Source organism: Megalobrama amblycephala, linkage group LG13 (assembly GCF_018812025.1).
Source record: "Megalobrama amblycephala isolate DHTTF-2021 linkage group LG13, ASM1881202v1, whole genome shotgun sequence".
In the NCBI taxonomy this organism is placed as follows: Eukaryota; Metazoa; Chordata; class Actinopteri; order Cypriniformes; family Xenocyprididae; genus Megalobrama; species Megalobrama amblycephala.
Genome location: NC_063056.1, coordinates 17,726,747 through 17,742,168, shown reverse-complemented (window position 1 = coordinate 17,742,168; position 15,422 = coordinate 17,726,747). Strand labels below are relative to the sequence as shown.

At 39.7% G+C, this 15,422-nt stretch overlaps 2 protein-coding genes across 2 annotated transcripts in view; one reads left to right on the top strand and one right to left on the bottom strand.

Annotated features, from left to right (window-relative positions):
• The first annotated feature begins 1,529 nt into the window (after positions 1 to 1,529).
• On the top strand, positions 1,530 to 3,793 carry LOC125243684 (transmembrane protein 100-like). Its single transcript, XM_048153486.1, has 2 exons — positions 1,530 to 1,788; positions 2,613 to 3,793. Exon 2 carries the CDS (start codon positions 2,795 to 2,797, stop codon positions 3,227 to 3,229), a length of 435 nt encoding a protein of 144 aa, XP_048009443.1. The 5' UTR covers positions 1,530 to 1,788; positions 2,613 to 2,794; the 3' UTR covers positions 3,230 to 3,793.
• A 3,334-nt stretch (positions 3,794 to 7,127) lies between these two features.
• Positions 7,128 to 15,422, bottom strand: part of si:dkey-85k15.4 (uncharacterized protein LOC100004563 homolog) — a 10,986-nt gene continuing 2,691 nt past the window's right edge. Inside the window, exons 2-4 of the mRNA XM_048153929.1 lie at positions 10,125 to 10,285; positions 7,868 to 8,352; positions 7,128 to 7,771 (exon numbers count right to left, since the gene is read on the bottom strand). Coding sequence (XP_048009886.1) covers positions 7,260 to 7,771; positions 7,868 to 8,352; positions 10,125 to 10,285 — 1,158 coding nt within the window. The 3' untranslated portion in view covers positions 7,128 to 7,259. The remainder of the gene's footprint in view (positions 7,772 to 7,867; positions 8,353 to 10,124; positions 10,286 to 15,422) is intronic.

The window sequence follows — 15,422 nt, the reverse complement described above, 5'->3', positions numbered from 1 at the left end:
GTTTTGTTAAGCTGTTTTATTCATTTTCTCCACAAACAGTTTGTGATTTTTGACTCAGAATAAAGCGCATCATATGTTTAATATATCTCTGTTATAGTTATTTACTATTGTGTGTATTTAGAGTACTAAAAACGGAAAAGTTTTTCCTTTGCATTTTTCGTGGACAAACAACAACATTGTCAAAATGATGCCCATTCACACGGATCCACGAAGACGACTACAATTGCTGTATTATTCATGCCAGGCCAGTAGTCGGCGATGTCACTTGGTAAAGAAAAACCACACGCCTATAGACTGAACACATAATACTCGTAATAATTTTAAGTTTACACGGAGACGATAATGGTATTGTTTTCAAAGGTTTCAGGCTCCAAAACTGCTGTTGTTGTGTAAATGAACAGCCAAAATGCATAAAAAATTGCCCCTTAGTCTATACAGTTTACATATTTAAGTTGTTTACAGTGCTGACAGGAAAAAAAAGTAACTTTTCACATTTCATCTGTATTTTTTTCAGCCTGTCCTTATAAATTCTCCCTCATCAGGTCAAACATTTAGATCCTAAGCTGCATTTGAAACTTTCCAAAACATTCTCTTGATACAGGTCTGCCCTGCCTTGAATCACCCTGGATTTATTTAACCCCCTTGGAAACACCAGACATACCTCACTGTCCCCTCATTTAGCACAGGGATTTTCTCAGTGCTATTCCAGGAATTCCAAGAGCACATTTATTGGATTACTTGTCAGGGCTAATTACATTGTGCCCACCTTGACAGCAAATTTCAAGGATTGCTGCGACTAGAGATTTAGCCTATAGTAGTTGTTGTGATGGTTGTGTGAGTGCGGTTTTGGTCAGTGTAGTGAATCTAGACAAATTGCAAATGACAACATAATAAACAATCTATCAAAAATACCCTTTTCTGAAGGCGCACAGCATCAAACAGGATTACTCTTCAGTCAATTGAATCAACAATTGTGTCACAAGATTGGGAGGGAAACACCCTCTTATGTAAGCGCTTATTGGCTTCATGGTGTTTTCAAATGTTTAATGCCCTTCAGGGTTAACAGGTCAACTTGGGCTTTGAATGAGTAGATCTTTAGGAATATCTAAACAAGAATAGATGTCACTGATAAAGAAATTCAGCATTTCTTTACTAAAAAACCAACTGGCATCAGATATTTCTTGAGCTTGGAAATGATTATGAGAGATGATTCAACAAAATTAACAATTTTTCGCTCGCAAGAATAAGGCACGTAGACAGGATAGTGAGTGAAATGTCAATAGGGCAGGGGAAATTTCTTTTCAAAAGAAAAACCAAACTTTCTGCCTAGAAAACAATACCTCTTTTAAAAATGCAGCCGTTTCTTAAGCCAAGGCAGCAGTGAGGGTGGGAGCAGAGGAAGGGAGGGAGTCTTAGATAAATACAAGTTAATGGGTCATAATGAAGTCTAATGACAGACATCGCCTTCCTTCGGGACACAAAGGGCGAGGGAAACAAACAAATGATAAGGAAAATAAAAACAACAGTTCACCGGCTCTGTGGTGGGTACAGGCTGGTCTGCAAGTACTGATACACTATGTAAATGGTCGTAGAGCACTGCACTGGCATTTAACATGTTCTAGCCTGAGAGAAAACATGTAATTGGAAGACATTTTTTTTTACACTGATGATTTTTAGGAAAAAGACTGGATGAATTAAGAGTTTTACTTGTGAAGCAAATATTTTTTTTTTCCTTCATATTTTGAAATACTAAGATATTGGTGCAACTCTTTATAAGCAAGAAAAAAGGTGAGAAATTTATACATTTGACTAAATACATATTTATGCATTTGATATGTTTGTATTCAATTAACACATATTTATTTATTTATAACATTTTCATTTTGAGGTACAGTAAAGTTCAAAAGTTTGGGCTCGGTGTCGGTGAAATATTATTACAATTTAAAAGAAATATTTTCTATTTGAAAATCTTTTAAAATGTAATTTATTTCTGTGATGGAAAGCTGAATTTTCAGCATCATTACTCTAGTCTTCAGTGTCACATGATCCTTCAGAAATCATTCTAATATGTCGATTTGCAGCTCAAGTAACATTTCAATGATGAAAACACATGTGCTGTTTCATATTTTTGTAGAAACTGTGATACATGTTTTTTCAGGATTCTTTGATGAATAGAAAGTTCAAAAGAACAGCATTTATTTGAAACAGAAATGTTTTGTAGCATTATAAAAGTCTTTATTGTCACTTTTGATTAAATTAATGCACCTTTGCTGAATAAAAAAATATTAATTTCTTTAAAAAAATCTTACTGAACCCAAACCTATGAATGTGTACTTTAGATGACACTTAATGATCACATTTTTAAACTTTCCAAGATACTGGTAGTTAATTTTAATTCTGACCATTAACAAAACAACATCATAAGTTTTATTCTTACAATGAGAGCTAAACAACAATCAATATTTCTAAAATTGATGTGGTCTACATTTTCATGGATATTGATTCACTTAATAGTAGTCATTCTATAATGTATAATTTGTTATCATAACAATGGCATTTTCTATGCATAGGTTATTATGCTGATGTTTACTGTGCTTTTGTATAATTTATAGGAAGTATAGAAATGACTGACACAAACCTATAAGCGAAGATGAGAAGGACAACCACAGAAGAAGCACAGGCTGGGTTGACAACTGATTGCTAAAATATTTATTGTGTCGAAAACATCAATATTTAAGGAGTTTATAAAAATCATACATCAACAGAAAAAGCAGACAACTTCAGAAAGACATTAATGATGGCAACATCCGAGGACCTTTCATCCCAGTCTAACTCGACCCAAACCGTGAAATATTATCCAAAGTCTCAAACTGTAACGTTACCAAATGGGTTGGTTTCTGTGGCAGGTGTCACGGTGGTGACGGGGGGAGCGGAGCTGTCCTGTGGATCCTGTATGTTGGCCTTTGGTGTTTGTGGCACTCTGGTTGGTTTGAGTGTGGTGGCATTGGGTTTATGGGACCATTTGGAGTACAAGAACAGTGGTCTGTCACACCTTCTGGCTCTTGGATTGGTACTGCTGCTTACCAGTTCGAGTCTGGTAGCCGTGATCTTTGGCCTCCGTTTCTTAATGAAAAAGAGAAGGATGATGGCCAGAAGAGAGAGGGCAGAAGCTAATTTAGTGTTGGTTAATGATTATGCAGAAGTTGTTTTAAAAAGAGTCACGGTGTAAAAGAGCAGCGAAGGGAAATATATTTTACAGTTTTGTTCTCTTTGAATATGTCAGACTCCCCGCTGCTTCATCCTTCTTTTTCTCCATCACCGTTTGCTTAATCATGAAGGAATGCCACAGGAAATTCATTGGGTTCAGTGCTACAGGAAACACTTTGCTGTTTCCTGTGATTTCAGAATGCACAAGAGACATTTACTTCTGTATTCATGTGTATTTAATAAAAACAGTTTATTTATACTCTTCAAAGGGCTAAACTGTTAGAATTATATTTTGAATTTAAGTTTTAATGAATATTATTACACAGCTTTTTAACTTTTAAATCTAAGCCCATAAATCAATTTTTGTACTTAATTAATATATTATATTCAAACTACATTTTCTCCATTACCATATAATGCCATTAAAATGAAACATCAGTTACATCACATCTGCATAGTTTAGCGTATATAGATATAGTATAGGGTATGTGTGACCGTGGACCACAAAACCAGTCATAAGTCACACGGGTATATTTGTAGCAGTAGCCAACAATACATTGTATGGGTCAAAATTATCGATTTTTCTTTTATGCCAAAAATCATTAGGATATTAACTAAAGATCATGTTCCATGAAGATATTTTGCATATTTCCTACTGTAAATATATCAAAAACTTATTTTAGCGATTTGGACAAAATGGACAAAATTAAAGGTGATTTTCTCAATATTTAGATTTTTGAACCATTAGATTCCAGATTTTCAAGCTGTATCTCAGCCAAATATACAATAAGCTCCTAACAATAAGCTTATTTATTCAGCTTTCAGAAGTATAAATCTCAATTTAAAAAAAATTGTTCCTTATGACTGGTTTTGTGGTCCACGTGTGACAGGGTTAAAAATGTTACTGTAAATGTAATGACTTTCACCAAAATTACTGTTTTGTTCATTTATTAATTATTTGGAGACCCCTTGTGGCGACATTAAGTAAGAAGTGGGTCATTTGTCTTGCTTGTGAAACCACGCCCCCACCTCCATCAGAGAAGTTTATCCGATGCAGAGAGGTGATGCATATGAGTGTAAATGCCCACTGTCGCCAGAGGATATATGTTTCTCCTTGTTGTGTTACAGTAAACAACGCATGAAACGCAGTTCTCTGTGTCCGCCTGTGATTTATGTGCTGTCAGATGAGAAGCGTTACACACGGTCACATATAACATTGTTAACAGCTTGTGTGATTGAGAAAACTCACTGCCTTTTCTAAATATACATATGCGTGCAAACATACTGTGTTATCCGAGTCATTTATCAGTGTGTTTCTGAAAGCTAAAGCACCCAAGGTGGGTTTTATAAATGATGATCCACACAAAAAGAGGCATTACAAATATTTTTTAAAGCCTGATGTTAAGTGTTATTTTATTCAGCATTGTTATTCTTACTGCTAGTGGTTTTTCTTTATACCATGTATAGTACAATGATGTGCTATTTTAAATTAATTATACATTAAATTAATGAATTGTAACAATGGAATGGTTGAGGACTTTAAAGAAACAATTTATTGTTCTAAAGTATCATTAGGGAGGCAAATTTACGGTAACTGTCTAATTGTAACTGCATCTTAAAACATCTTTGAAATTTTACAAATGAATTGTTCAGTGTAAAAACGGTAATGTTTGTCTCCATCTGCTGGTCACTTTTATTATTCTTCTCAGTGATTTACTTTACTGCCTGTCATGAAAATTAATATTATTAATATATCCTCTTCCACCACCTCTCTCTCTTGTGGGGTGCCACAAGGCTCTATTCTCGGGCCTGTTTTATTTTCACTTTACATGCTGCCTCTCGGGTCCATCATAGCCAGGCATAATATAGCTTATCACTGCTATGCAGATGATTTGCAAATTTACTTGCCTATGAGTCCAAAAAATGCTGACGCAGTTGGGTCACTAATTGATTGCATTTATGACATTAAACTATGGTTAGAGCAAAATTTCCTTCATTTAAATGAAGAAAAGACTGAGTATATTTTATTTGGAGAGTCTGTAAATACAAAGTACTGTCATGAAACTCTAGATGGCACAGACTAATAGGTCCTTTAACACAATCTGCTAATTATCACATCATTATCTATAGGTCACAGATGATTGGTTCCTGCTGTATTAGTAGCCAATGAGCTTGCATGCTTAATCTTTAAATACATGAGTTAGCATTGCTTAGTAGCGCAGCATGCTTCAGAAACCCTCCACCTTCCCCAGCTCCACCTGTATAGATCTGCTACGGTTATTCATGTACGCTATATTGTACAGCAGCAGCATGTCTTACTTGCTCACAGCAGCGGGTCGTGCATGTATTGGCAGTAGCAAATCCCGTACTTGCTCTGCAGCAGCAGTGTAGCAGATCTATTCCACCAAGACCAAATATATCTTACATTGACATAACTATTACCATACCAAACACTCAGAGAGTTGTCATGACAGAACTTCTGACTTTGATGTGCTGATTTCAAAGCTTAGACCAACTATCAGAAATCTCGGTGTGACTTTTGATAGTAGCCTAAAATTTGATAAACAAATTGACAGTGTGGTTAAAGCTAGTTTTTTTCAACTACGTCTTTTGGCCAAGTTCAAACCATTTTTGAATCGCTCTGACCTTGAGAAAGCTATTATCAGCTCAAGATTAGATTATTATAATGCACTTTATGATGGTGTCTCACAGTCGTCCCTCAGGTGCCTTCAGCTGGTGCAGAATACTGCAGCCCGTCTTTTAACCAATACACGCAAACGTGAGCACATAACCCCGATTCTTTATTCGCTCCACTGGCTTCCAGGTTCTCTTAGAGTTGATTTTAAGATTCTATTGTTTGTTTTAAAGCTCTCAACAGCCTTGCCCCACCTTATATAACTGAGATGCTGGCTCTGCATCAGCCAACCATGGCTCTTAGGTCAACAAATCAACTTTTGCTGGAAGTCCCAAGGTCACGGTACAAACACTGGGGTGACCGGGCTTTTTCTGTTGCTGGGCCCAGACTCTGGAATAAGCTTCCCGCTGATATGCACACTATCACTGACCTGGGCCTTTTTAAAGCTAAGCTCAAAACTTATTTATTTAGACTGGCTTTTAATATCTAGCAGTTGTTGTGGCATTTTTGTGTATTTTATTTATTTTCTTGTTGTTGGTTTTTTATTTTTGTTTACATTGTTTTGTTTTTTATTAGAAAGCACTTTGGTTCACCTTGAGTGTTGTAAAGGGCTGTATAAATAAATGTTGATTGATTGAATATTTACTTGAAATAATCAAGTTATTCAGTCATTATTCTTTTTTATATCATGGTGATGATGATGTTTATTATTTACAGTAGTGGGAATTAATTTAATATTGGTAGCCTATATGTTTTATTATAATATTATCAATGTTTCTATTACTAATACTAATGAGAATATAAACAAGGCCATATGTTGCACGAGTATGTTATACAATGTAAGAAGAACAACATGAAAAAAACATCAAAGAAATATAATATGCTAAAATTTATATATTTTAATCTTGAAAAGCTGTGAAAAACTAAAAGATAGCTGCAGACAAAGCTCAACTTAGTTACAGCAACATTAGCATGCTTAAAAACCATCATAACTCTATTGTCAAATGTGCAGCTCCTAGTGGACACTTGCCAAACTACAAATACATACCAAACATTACATTTTAAATAAACATTTTAATACTTTATTATATATTGCCAGCAATATTCATACATTTATATCTACTAGAGATAAACTTTTGATTTTGTGGCCTTTGTTTATAAAAAAAAAAATTGCATGCATAAAATATAACAAAATGTTTATCAATATAAACAAACAGGTGTTGTTAGATAAATGTTCTGATTATTCATTAACATTTAAGATACAAAAAGTCTTACTATGATACTGTTTGTTGTTATGTCATGCTTTTATTGAGAAATATTACATTTTGCAATTCAAAGTATGCCTCATTTTCATTATTTGTTTCTTGCCTCACTTGCATACATATACGGTGGTTTCTATGCATTCTACTATAGATGATCAGTAATAGCTGTCATGTTCAGAATTTTGGGCTGAGTTGCATAAAGCCAGTAGTTCTCCAACATTCTTCCTCAAAGCTTTTATAAAGGCTGGTACACCCTGATTACAAAGGAGCCGATTCTCTGCAACATTTACTACTGCCTTCATCACATCTTCCATGACCTTTACCACAGGCCCCCAAAGGATGAAACGTCGAGTTTGCTTCTCCAGTACAGTGACTCTTCCACTAAGAACACTCAGAAGCCTCACAGCTTTCCTGACTATTTCCTGAAAATCAGCTGTGACCACTTGATTCTGCTTCACTTTTTCAATATCCTTCGGAATTTTATTCAGCACCTTATCAGTCTCTTTAATCTCATTCTGTATGGTAGAGATCCTGGAATGGTAATTAGACACCTTATTGCTGTTCTCTTTCATTTGGGACTCATTTTTTTTTAGCTCATCTTCAGCAACCCTGATAGCCCTTGAAGCATCATCAGATACACGTCCTCCCTTGGCCATCATTATCGGACCTAAAGAAAGCAAGAAATCATAGCCACAAATACTGGTTAGTTGTACTTGTTAAAATAATGATATAAAGTAGTAGTGAATCAGAGAGGATTTCTCACCTGCAATCCATCCCAGAATTGGTATTGGAGTCAGTACTGCCCCTGCAATTGCTACACCTTCACCTGTGTTCTTCCTATCTGTCTCTCTTTTTATTTCATCTTTTCTTAATGCTACAATTTTTTTAGCCTGCTCCAAAGCTGCTTCAGAATGCTTTAATGATTCTTCAGCAGATTTCTTCTCGATGTGTAATTTATCCATGGCCATGCGTTTTTCCTTGTTCTGTTGCTCAAGATTTTGTTTTTCTTTAGTAAGTTGCTCCATGCGTTCATCCAAACATTTCAGTTTTTCTTCACTCATTTTCTCAGATTTTTTCAGGCACTGCTCAGCATGCTCAATATGTTGCCTGATTTGTTTGTAATTGGAGCACATTTCAGTGTTGGGATCTACATGTGAATTCAAGAGGGACTTGCAGATGTTACAGATAGAGACAATTCCCTCATTTAGAGGTGCAGAAACTGCCTCCATTACCTGCAAATCCATGACACTGCAAGAGTGAAGATATGGAGAGAGAAAAATATTTTGACACCTTGAATGCATTTACGATCGGAATATTTGTCATTTTTAGTTCACAACATCATATCTGTCAGGATGTGCTGTATATAAGTGCACAAGGCAGGAGAATATGATACAAATAGTCTTTGATATAAGGAAAAAAAAAAGGGAAACAGATATTAAAGAAGATGACACGTAACAATGAGCAAACAAAACAGGAAGTAGCAATAGAAACTAACAAGAACTCATGCAGACACGACAGGAACTAATCTAAACAGAACATGACCGTGAGCGAAAATATCAATAATGGATCATCATTCACTTTTAATAACAGCAACACTTTGTGAAGAGATTAGATAAAAAAAACAAAAAAACATTTTATATATAAGTGGGACTGTCTCATTTTAGCTGTCACACTGAACACTATAGAATAGGTCCGTCATTAACTAGTAATGCAGAACAAATAAATACATTAACACTTCAGTTATTAATTAATATGGAAAGAATATTAACTAATCAGTAATAACAAATTTAGGACTGAGACTGATCTCATTCAGTAATTATTGATTACCTAATAAGGAGCGAGGAATCTTGTTTCCATATTAGTTAATAACCTTAGTGTTAGCCTATATTTGTCCTGCAATGCTCCCTCAATAGACAAAATATATACCTTCTCTTACAATGAAAGTAGTTCCAGAAGAAGCCAAAGCAACACAGTGTGAAAATCAAGACACACACTAATCTTCAATAGCCTATCTAGCATTTTACCTTGATGCACAGGCATTCATAATATTAGCCTGATTTAGGCTAACTGAAATGTATTTTTCTGCATTCCAGTTATATGAAACCGAGAGCTACACTGTAACAAATTTCTGTAGTTTTCACAGTATTTTTTACTGTAAAATTAACAAATCCTTACTGTAGAACCTGTATACAGCATGTTGCTGTAAATCTGCAAAGCCTCATGGTTAAATTTCAATGGTAAATTCAACAGTAAATATATTTTTTTACTGTGAATCACAATGAAGAAATTTTGAGCATGACATTTTCAGCAGCAGAAACAGAAGAGATTCCACACTTTCTAGGATTTGACTTCAGCAAGTTACTCACATAAATTTGATAGATTTTATCTGTCAATATTTGATAACGTCATTAGTTTGGTGGAGTAACATTGTTGGATAAAAGTAAACTGGAACCCCATGCACATGCATGTGCATGTGTGTTAGCAAAGTATGCTAGCCTTTTCTCGTTGTTTTTCTAGCTACGGTATGATCAATCAAATATCGAAGCGAAAGTGAAAGAAAATGCAGAAACCGGTAAGAATTTTAAACAGCACTAAATTTTTTACTGCATCATGTTTTTCTGAGCTTCTTTGCCAGGCAAACAAGCAGCTACATAGATGCTAGCCTTTTTAAGGGAATTCCCAATTCTAAGTGAAGCATAATACGGACATGCCATTGTACACGTATTAACATTATTTTTTGGATACAGGGCTCTCAAGTTTTGAAGACAGGCAAGAGTGACATCTCCAACCCCCCCACGACCACCTCAAACACAACAATGGGGGTGTTGTTGTGTTTGGTAAGGATCACTGAACACAATTTAACCAAATACAAAGTATTTATTCAATTTCCATTCATTCATTTGTGTGTGTGTGTGTGTGTGTGTGTGTGTGTGTGTGTGAGAGAGAGAGAGAGAGAGAGAGAGAGAGAGAGAGAGAGAGAGAGATTATGACTGGTGCTGTTTATTGTAAGTGTTTGTTACCTTTTTCCTTTTGCCTTCTCTTCCTCTTCCACCTGCACCGTCTCCTCCTCTAATGGGCCTACCCTTTTCGACACCTTCTCTGGGTCAGCATCCTGTAACCTGGCCTTTTTAGGGGGGTTTCCTCTGAGTGAGAGGATGCTTAGTTGCCTTTTACCTGACATCTTTGAAAGACAGATGCACTGATTAATGCATCTATGGCCAGGATATAAAATATTACATGATTTTAAAAGTGACCTATAACATCGACGATGCAATACACTTTAAATTATTTAGTGCTAATAAAATTATTGAGCCTATTTGGAAAGAGAGATGTTTAATGTGACAAAATGTCAGTCATCGTGTGATAACGAAAATATAACTAGGCCTAGACTACTTGTTCTGAGCAGGTGTTGTCAGTGAACAGGCTGTAAAACTGTTGGCTAAGTTCAGACACTCATGAAAACTGATGCTGATTATCTGGAAAACATTTTCTAACAGCAGTCAAGTTGTCATTGTTTGTGTCAAACAAGTTGTGAATTTGTTGTAACATTAAAGGTGCCCTAGAATCAAAAATTTAATTTATCTTGGCATAGTTGAATAACAAGAGTTCAGTACATGGAAATGACATACAGTGAGTCTCAAACACCATTGCTTCCTCCTTATATAAATCTCATTTGTTTAAAAGACCTCCGAAGAACAGGCGAATCTCAACATAACACCGACTGTTACGTAACAGTGGGGATCATTAATATGTACGACCCCAATATTATCATATGCCAGCTCATGTTCAAGGCATTACACAAGGGCAGCCAGTATTAACGTCTGGATCTGTACACAGCTGAATCAACAGACTAGGTAAGCAAGCAAGAACAATAGCGAAAAATGGCAGATGGAGCGATAATAACTGACATGATCCATGATTACATGATACTTTTAGTGATATTTGTGAATTGTCTTTTATAAATGTTTCGTTAGCATGTTGCTAATGTACTGTTAAATGTGGTTAAAGTTACCATTGTTTCTTATTGTATTCACGGAGACAAGAGCCGTTGCTATTTTCATTTTTAAACACTTGCAGTCTGTATAATTCATAAACACAACTTCATTCTTTATAAATCTCTCCAACAGTGTGTAATGTTAACTTTAGCCACGGAGCACTATCAAACTCATTCAGAATCAAATGTAAACATCCAAATAAATACTATAGTCACATGATCCGACGCATGCATGCAGTATGCATGACGAACATCTTTTATAGATCCATTTGACGGTTATATTAGCTGTGTGAACTTTGTAAATACACTGTATTATAGTCGAGAGCTCGGGGGGCAGGGAGCGCGTGACTTAAAGGGGCCGCAGCCTGAATCAGTGCATAGTTAATGATGCCCCAAAATAGGCAGTTAAAAAATTAATTAAAAAAAATCTATGGGGTATTTTGAGCTGAAACTTCACAGACACATTCAGGGGACACCTTAGACTTATATTACATCTTGTAAAAACTGGTTCTAGGGCACCTTTAAAACAGGAGATCATGACTTACTCTGTGCTCAAAGTGATGCTCAGAGCTCCAGAGGTTTCCTCTGTGGGTGAATGAGGATGATGGTGAACAATTCCAGGATATGTTTTTATTTCATTGGTTGTTGCGTTAAATCTTACCCAGATACAATAGTGATATTTTCTGATTGGCTATTGTGTAGCCTCTTTTTTTTGTTTGTTTTGATTGGCTGATAAGTGGCAGGTTCGACTTTTTGAAGCGAAAATGAGGCCACGGCCATCTTAGCAGCGCGTCACCGCATGTCACTCCCGGATATCTGAAAATGGGCAAAGAGGTGGGACGTGGTTGGAGCCCATGCGACTTGTTGCTGAAACCACGCCCGCCTGGCTCAACGTGACCATGTTAGCAGGCAAATGAGCTATCTAAAATATTAATAAAGATAACAAGTTATATTGTAACAAAGCGGGACTCAGGCAGAGATCCATGTGCAAGCTTTTATTCAAAGTGAGCATAGTCGTACAGGCTGGGTCGATCAGGGGCAAACAGGAACAGCAAGGAACAGGCAGAGTCGTAGTCAGAGTACAGGCAGAAGATCGAGGACAGGCAGATATCATTCACAGGACGGTAGACAAGGCAAGGGTCAGGACAGGCAGCAACGGGTCAATAACAGGGAACACACAGTAACGGCAACAGACAGGCAGACAGGATATAAACGCTCAGAAATGACACCAGAGTAATCAAGACTTCGCCATTAGATGGTGTGAGTGAGAGTCCTTTTATAGTCCAGGTAACAAGCTGCAGCTGGGTGTGGTGATTAGTGAGGAGTGTGTGCATGGCTGTATGTGGCGACAGGTGATTGGTGTGGAGTGAACATGTGACTGACAAGGAGAATTGTGGGAAGTGTAGTCCGGGGAGTGACAGGAACAGACGGTGATCGTGACATAACGCCCCCCTCCCGGAAGGCGCGTCCTCGTGGCGTAAAAGGAACAGCTAGGGAGGGGGGGGTGGGTGCATTGGGGACCTGCACGCAGACAGGAACAGGGTCCCCAATGCAGGTCCAGGAACGCGGGCAGCCACGGAGGGTCAGGTGCCACGGGCAGCCACGGAGGGTCAGGTGCCACGGGCAGCCACGGAGGGTCAGGTGCCACGGGCAGCCACGGAGGGTCAGGAGCCACGGGCAGCCACGGAGGGTCAGGAGCCACGGGCAGCCACGGAGGGTCAGGAGCCACGGGCAGCCACGGAGGGTCAGGAGCCACGGGCAGCCACGGAGGGTCAGGTGGCTCGGGCAGCCACGGCAGGTCAGGCGGCTCGGGCAGCCACGGCAGGTCAGGCGGCTCGGGCAGCCACGGCAGGTCAGGCGGCTCGGGCAGCCACGGCAGGTCAGGGTCCATGCATGGCCCTAGTGGCCTACAGTCCATGAATGACATCAGTGACAGCAGTGGCAGCAGTGGCAGCAGTGGCTGGGCAGGGTCCCCACCCCCAAGCTCCCCACCCCTAGGTATACTGCCCCCCCCAAAAAAGTTCTTGGGGAAATCAAGGGAGGCATTGGCGGGTTCATGGGCAAGGAGCTCGGGTGGCGCCAGCAGGTAGAGCAAATGGTCCAGGCGGTGGTGGCAAGGCCGACCAAGGCTGCTCTATGGCCGTATCAGGCAGAGCGGGCAGTTCGGGGACGGCAGCGGGCTCGGGCTGCTCTGAGTGCATCCTCCAGGCTCGCAAGAACGACAAAACATAAAACGTGAGTACAGCCCTTTTGGCCATCACCGGACTGATAGGGAGAGCATGCAGAACTGGAGTGGACTCACTGGCTGGAGCGGGTTCTGGAGTTGGCTCACTGGCTGGAGCGGACTCTGGGGCAGACTCACTAACTGGAGCGGTTTCCGGAACGGACTCACTGGCTGGAGCGGACTCAACGGCAGGAACGGCCCCTTTGTTCACTGACACTGCAGGGGCGGCCATCTTGTCCATCGCGTCCAGGGCACTTGAGTCCATATCAACCGACAAATTTGAGAGCGTTGAAACAGGCGCACTTGAGAGCGTTGAAACAGACGTACTTGAGAGTGTTGAAACAGGCGCACTTGAGAGCGTTGAAACAGACGCACTTGAGAGCGTTGAAACAGACGCACTTGAGAGCGTTGAAACAGACGCACTTGAGAGCGTTGAAACAGATGCACTTGCGTGCAAAGCGTCTGACGAACTTGAGTGCGAAGCGGCCGGCTGGTTTGAGAGCGAGGCGGCCGGCGGGCTTGAGTGCGAAGCGGCCGGCTGATGCTTGGGAATTCCAGCCGCTCGCGCCGACATCAGCGGTGAATCAGCCACACTGGAACGCAACCCTCTCCACTCCCAGACAGATCCAGAGATGTGACGTGATTCAGCGGCGACGTGACTTTGCTCTGGGCGATCAACGAAGGCGTGACGTTGCTCTGGGCGATCAGTGGCGACGTGACATTGCTCTGGGTGATCAGCGAAGGCGTGACGTCGCTCTGGGCGATCAGCGGCGACATGAACTGTTGCTGTTGTGATGATAGCCGCCATCTTGTGCGTGTTACCTGGCGCGGCGGCCATTACGGGACTCACCATGGTGTCGCATTCCTCTGCGACACCCACAGTAAACGGAGAGCCAACAGTCAACAATGCATAGTCCATAAAGCTGCTAAGTGATGAACGCGGTCCCTCTCGTCTTAATTTATTCTGGAGAGGCTGGTTGACGCCATCACAAAAAAAGTCAATCAGTGCACAGTCCGGAAGATCAGAGAGGTAAGCAATGTTTAGATACTCCTGCACATATTCCTCCAACGATCGCGTGCCTTGCGAACTCCACAATAGCAATAGATTAATGTCCATACCGTAATGAGATCCTCCGGGAAAGCTGCTGGATCTTGGTGGTGGCGAAGTCTTCTGTAACAAAGCGGGACTCAGGCAGAGATCCATGTGCAAGCTTTTATTCAAAGTGAGCATAGTCGTACAGGCTGGGTCGATCAGGGGCAAACAGGAACAGCAAGGAACAGGCAGAGTCGTAGTCAGAGTACAGGCAGAAGATCGAGGACAGGCAGATATCATTCACAGGACGGTAGACAAGGCAAGGGTCAGGACAGGCAGCAACGGGTCAATAACAGGGAACAGACAGTAACGGCAACAGACAGGCAGACAGGATATAAACGCTCAGAAATGACACCAGAGTAATCAAGACTTCGCCATTAGATGGTGTGAGTGAGAGTCCTTTTATAGTCCAGGTAACAAGCTGCAGCTGGGTGTGGTGATTAGTGAGGAGTGTGTGCATGGCTGTATGTGGCGACAGGTGATTGGTGTGGAGTGAACATGTGACTGACAAAGAGAATTGTAGGAAGTGTAGTCCGGGGAGTGACAGGAACAGACGGTGATCGTGACATATATCATTATAAAGTTATAAAGGTTTCCTGTCAATCTACGGTGTTTTTTTAAGATATAGATGCTCCAACACCATTAATTAATTTGTGTGGGGTGTGCAAATGACAACACGAAAAATCAAACGGGACTTCATAACTTTATAATGAAATAAGTGATCGCGAGATGAATCCAATTCGTGGCACTTGGGTAAAATGTCCATACTTTTTGTCCACGAAAGTGTTAAATCCTTGAAATACTGATATTTATCCATTGTTTGCATTGCATTTCTTCGGAATGATTTCCTCTCCATCATCGTTCTTCAAGAAATTATGCAATCTAACTGTATACGTACCTATATGTGTATATTTCTCAAATGTTCTCTCAAACAAATGAGCACGTGCACAGAGTATAATTTTTAAAAATTAGTGCAGCAGTTTTAGTTATAATATCCAAGCAGTGCT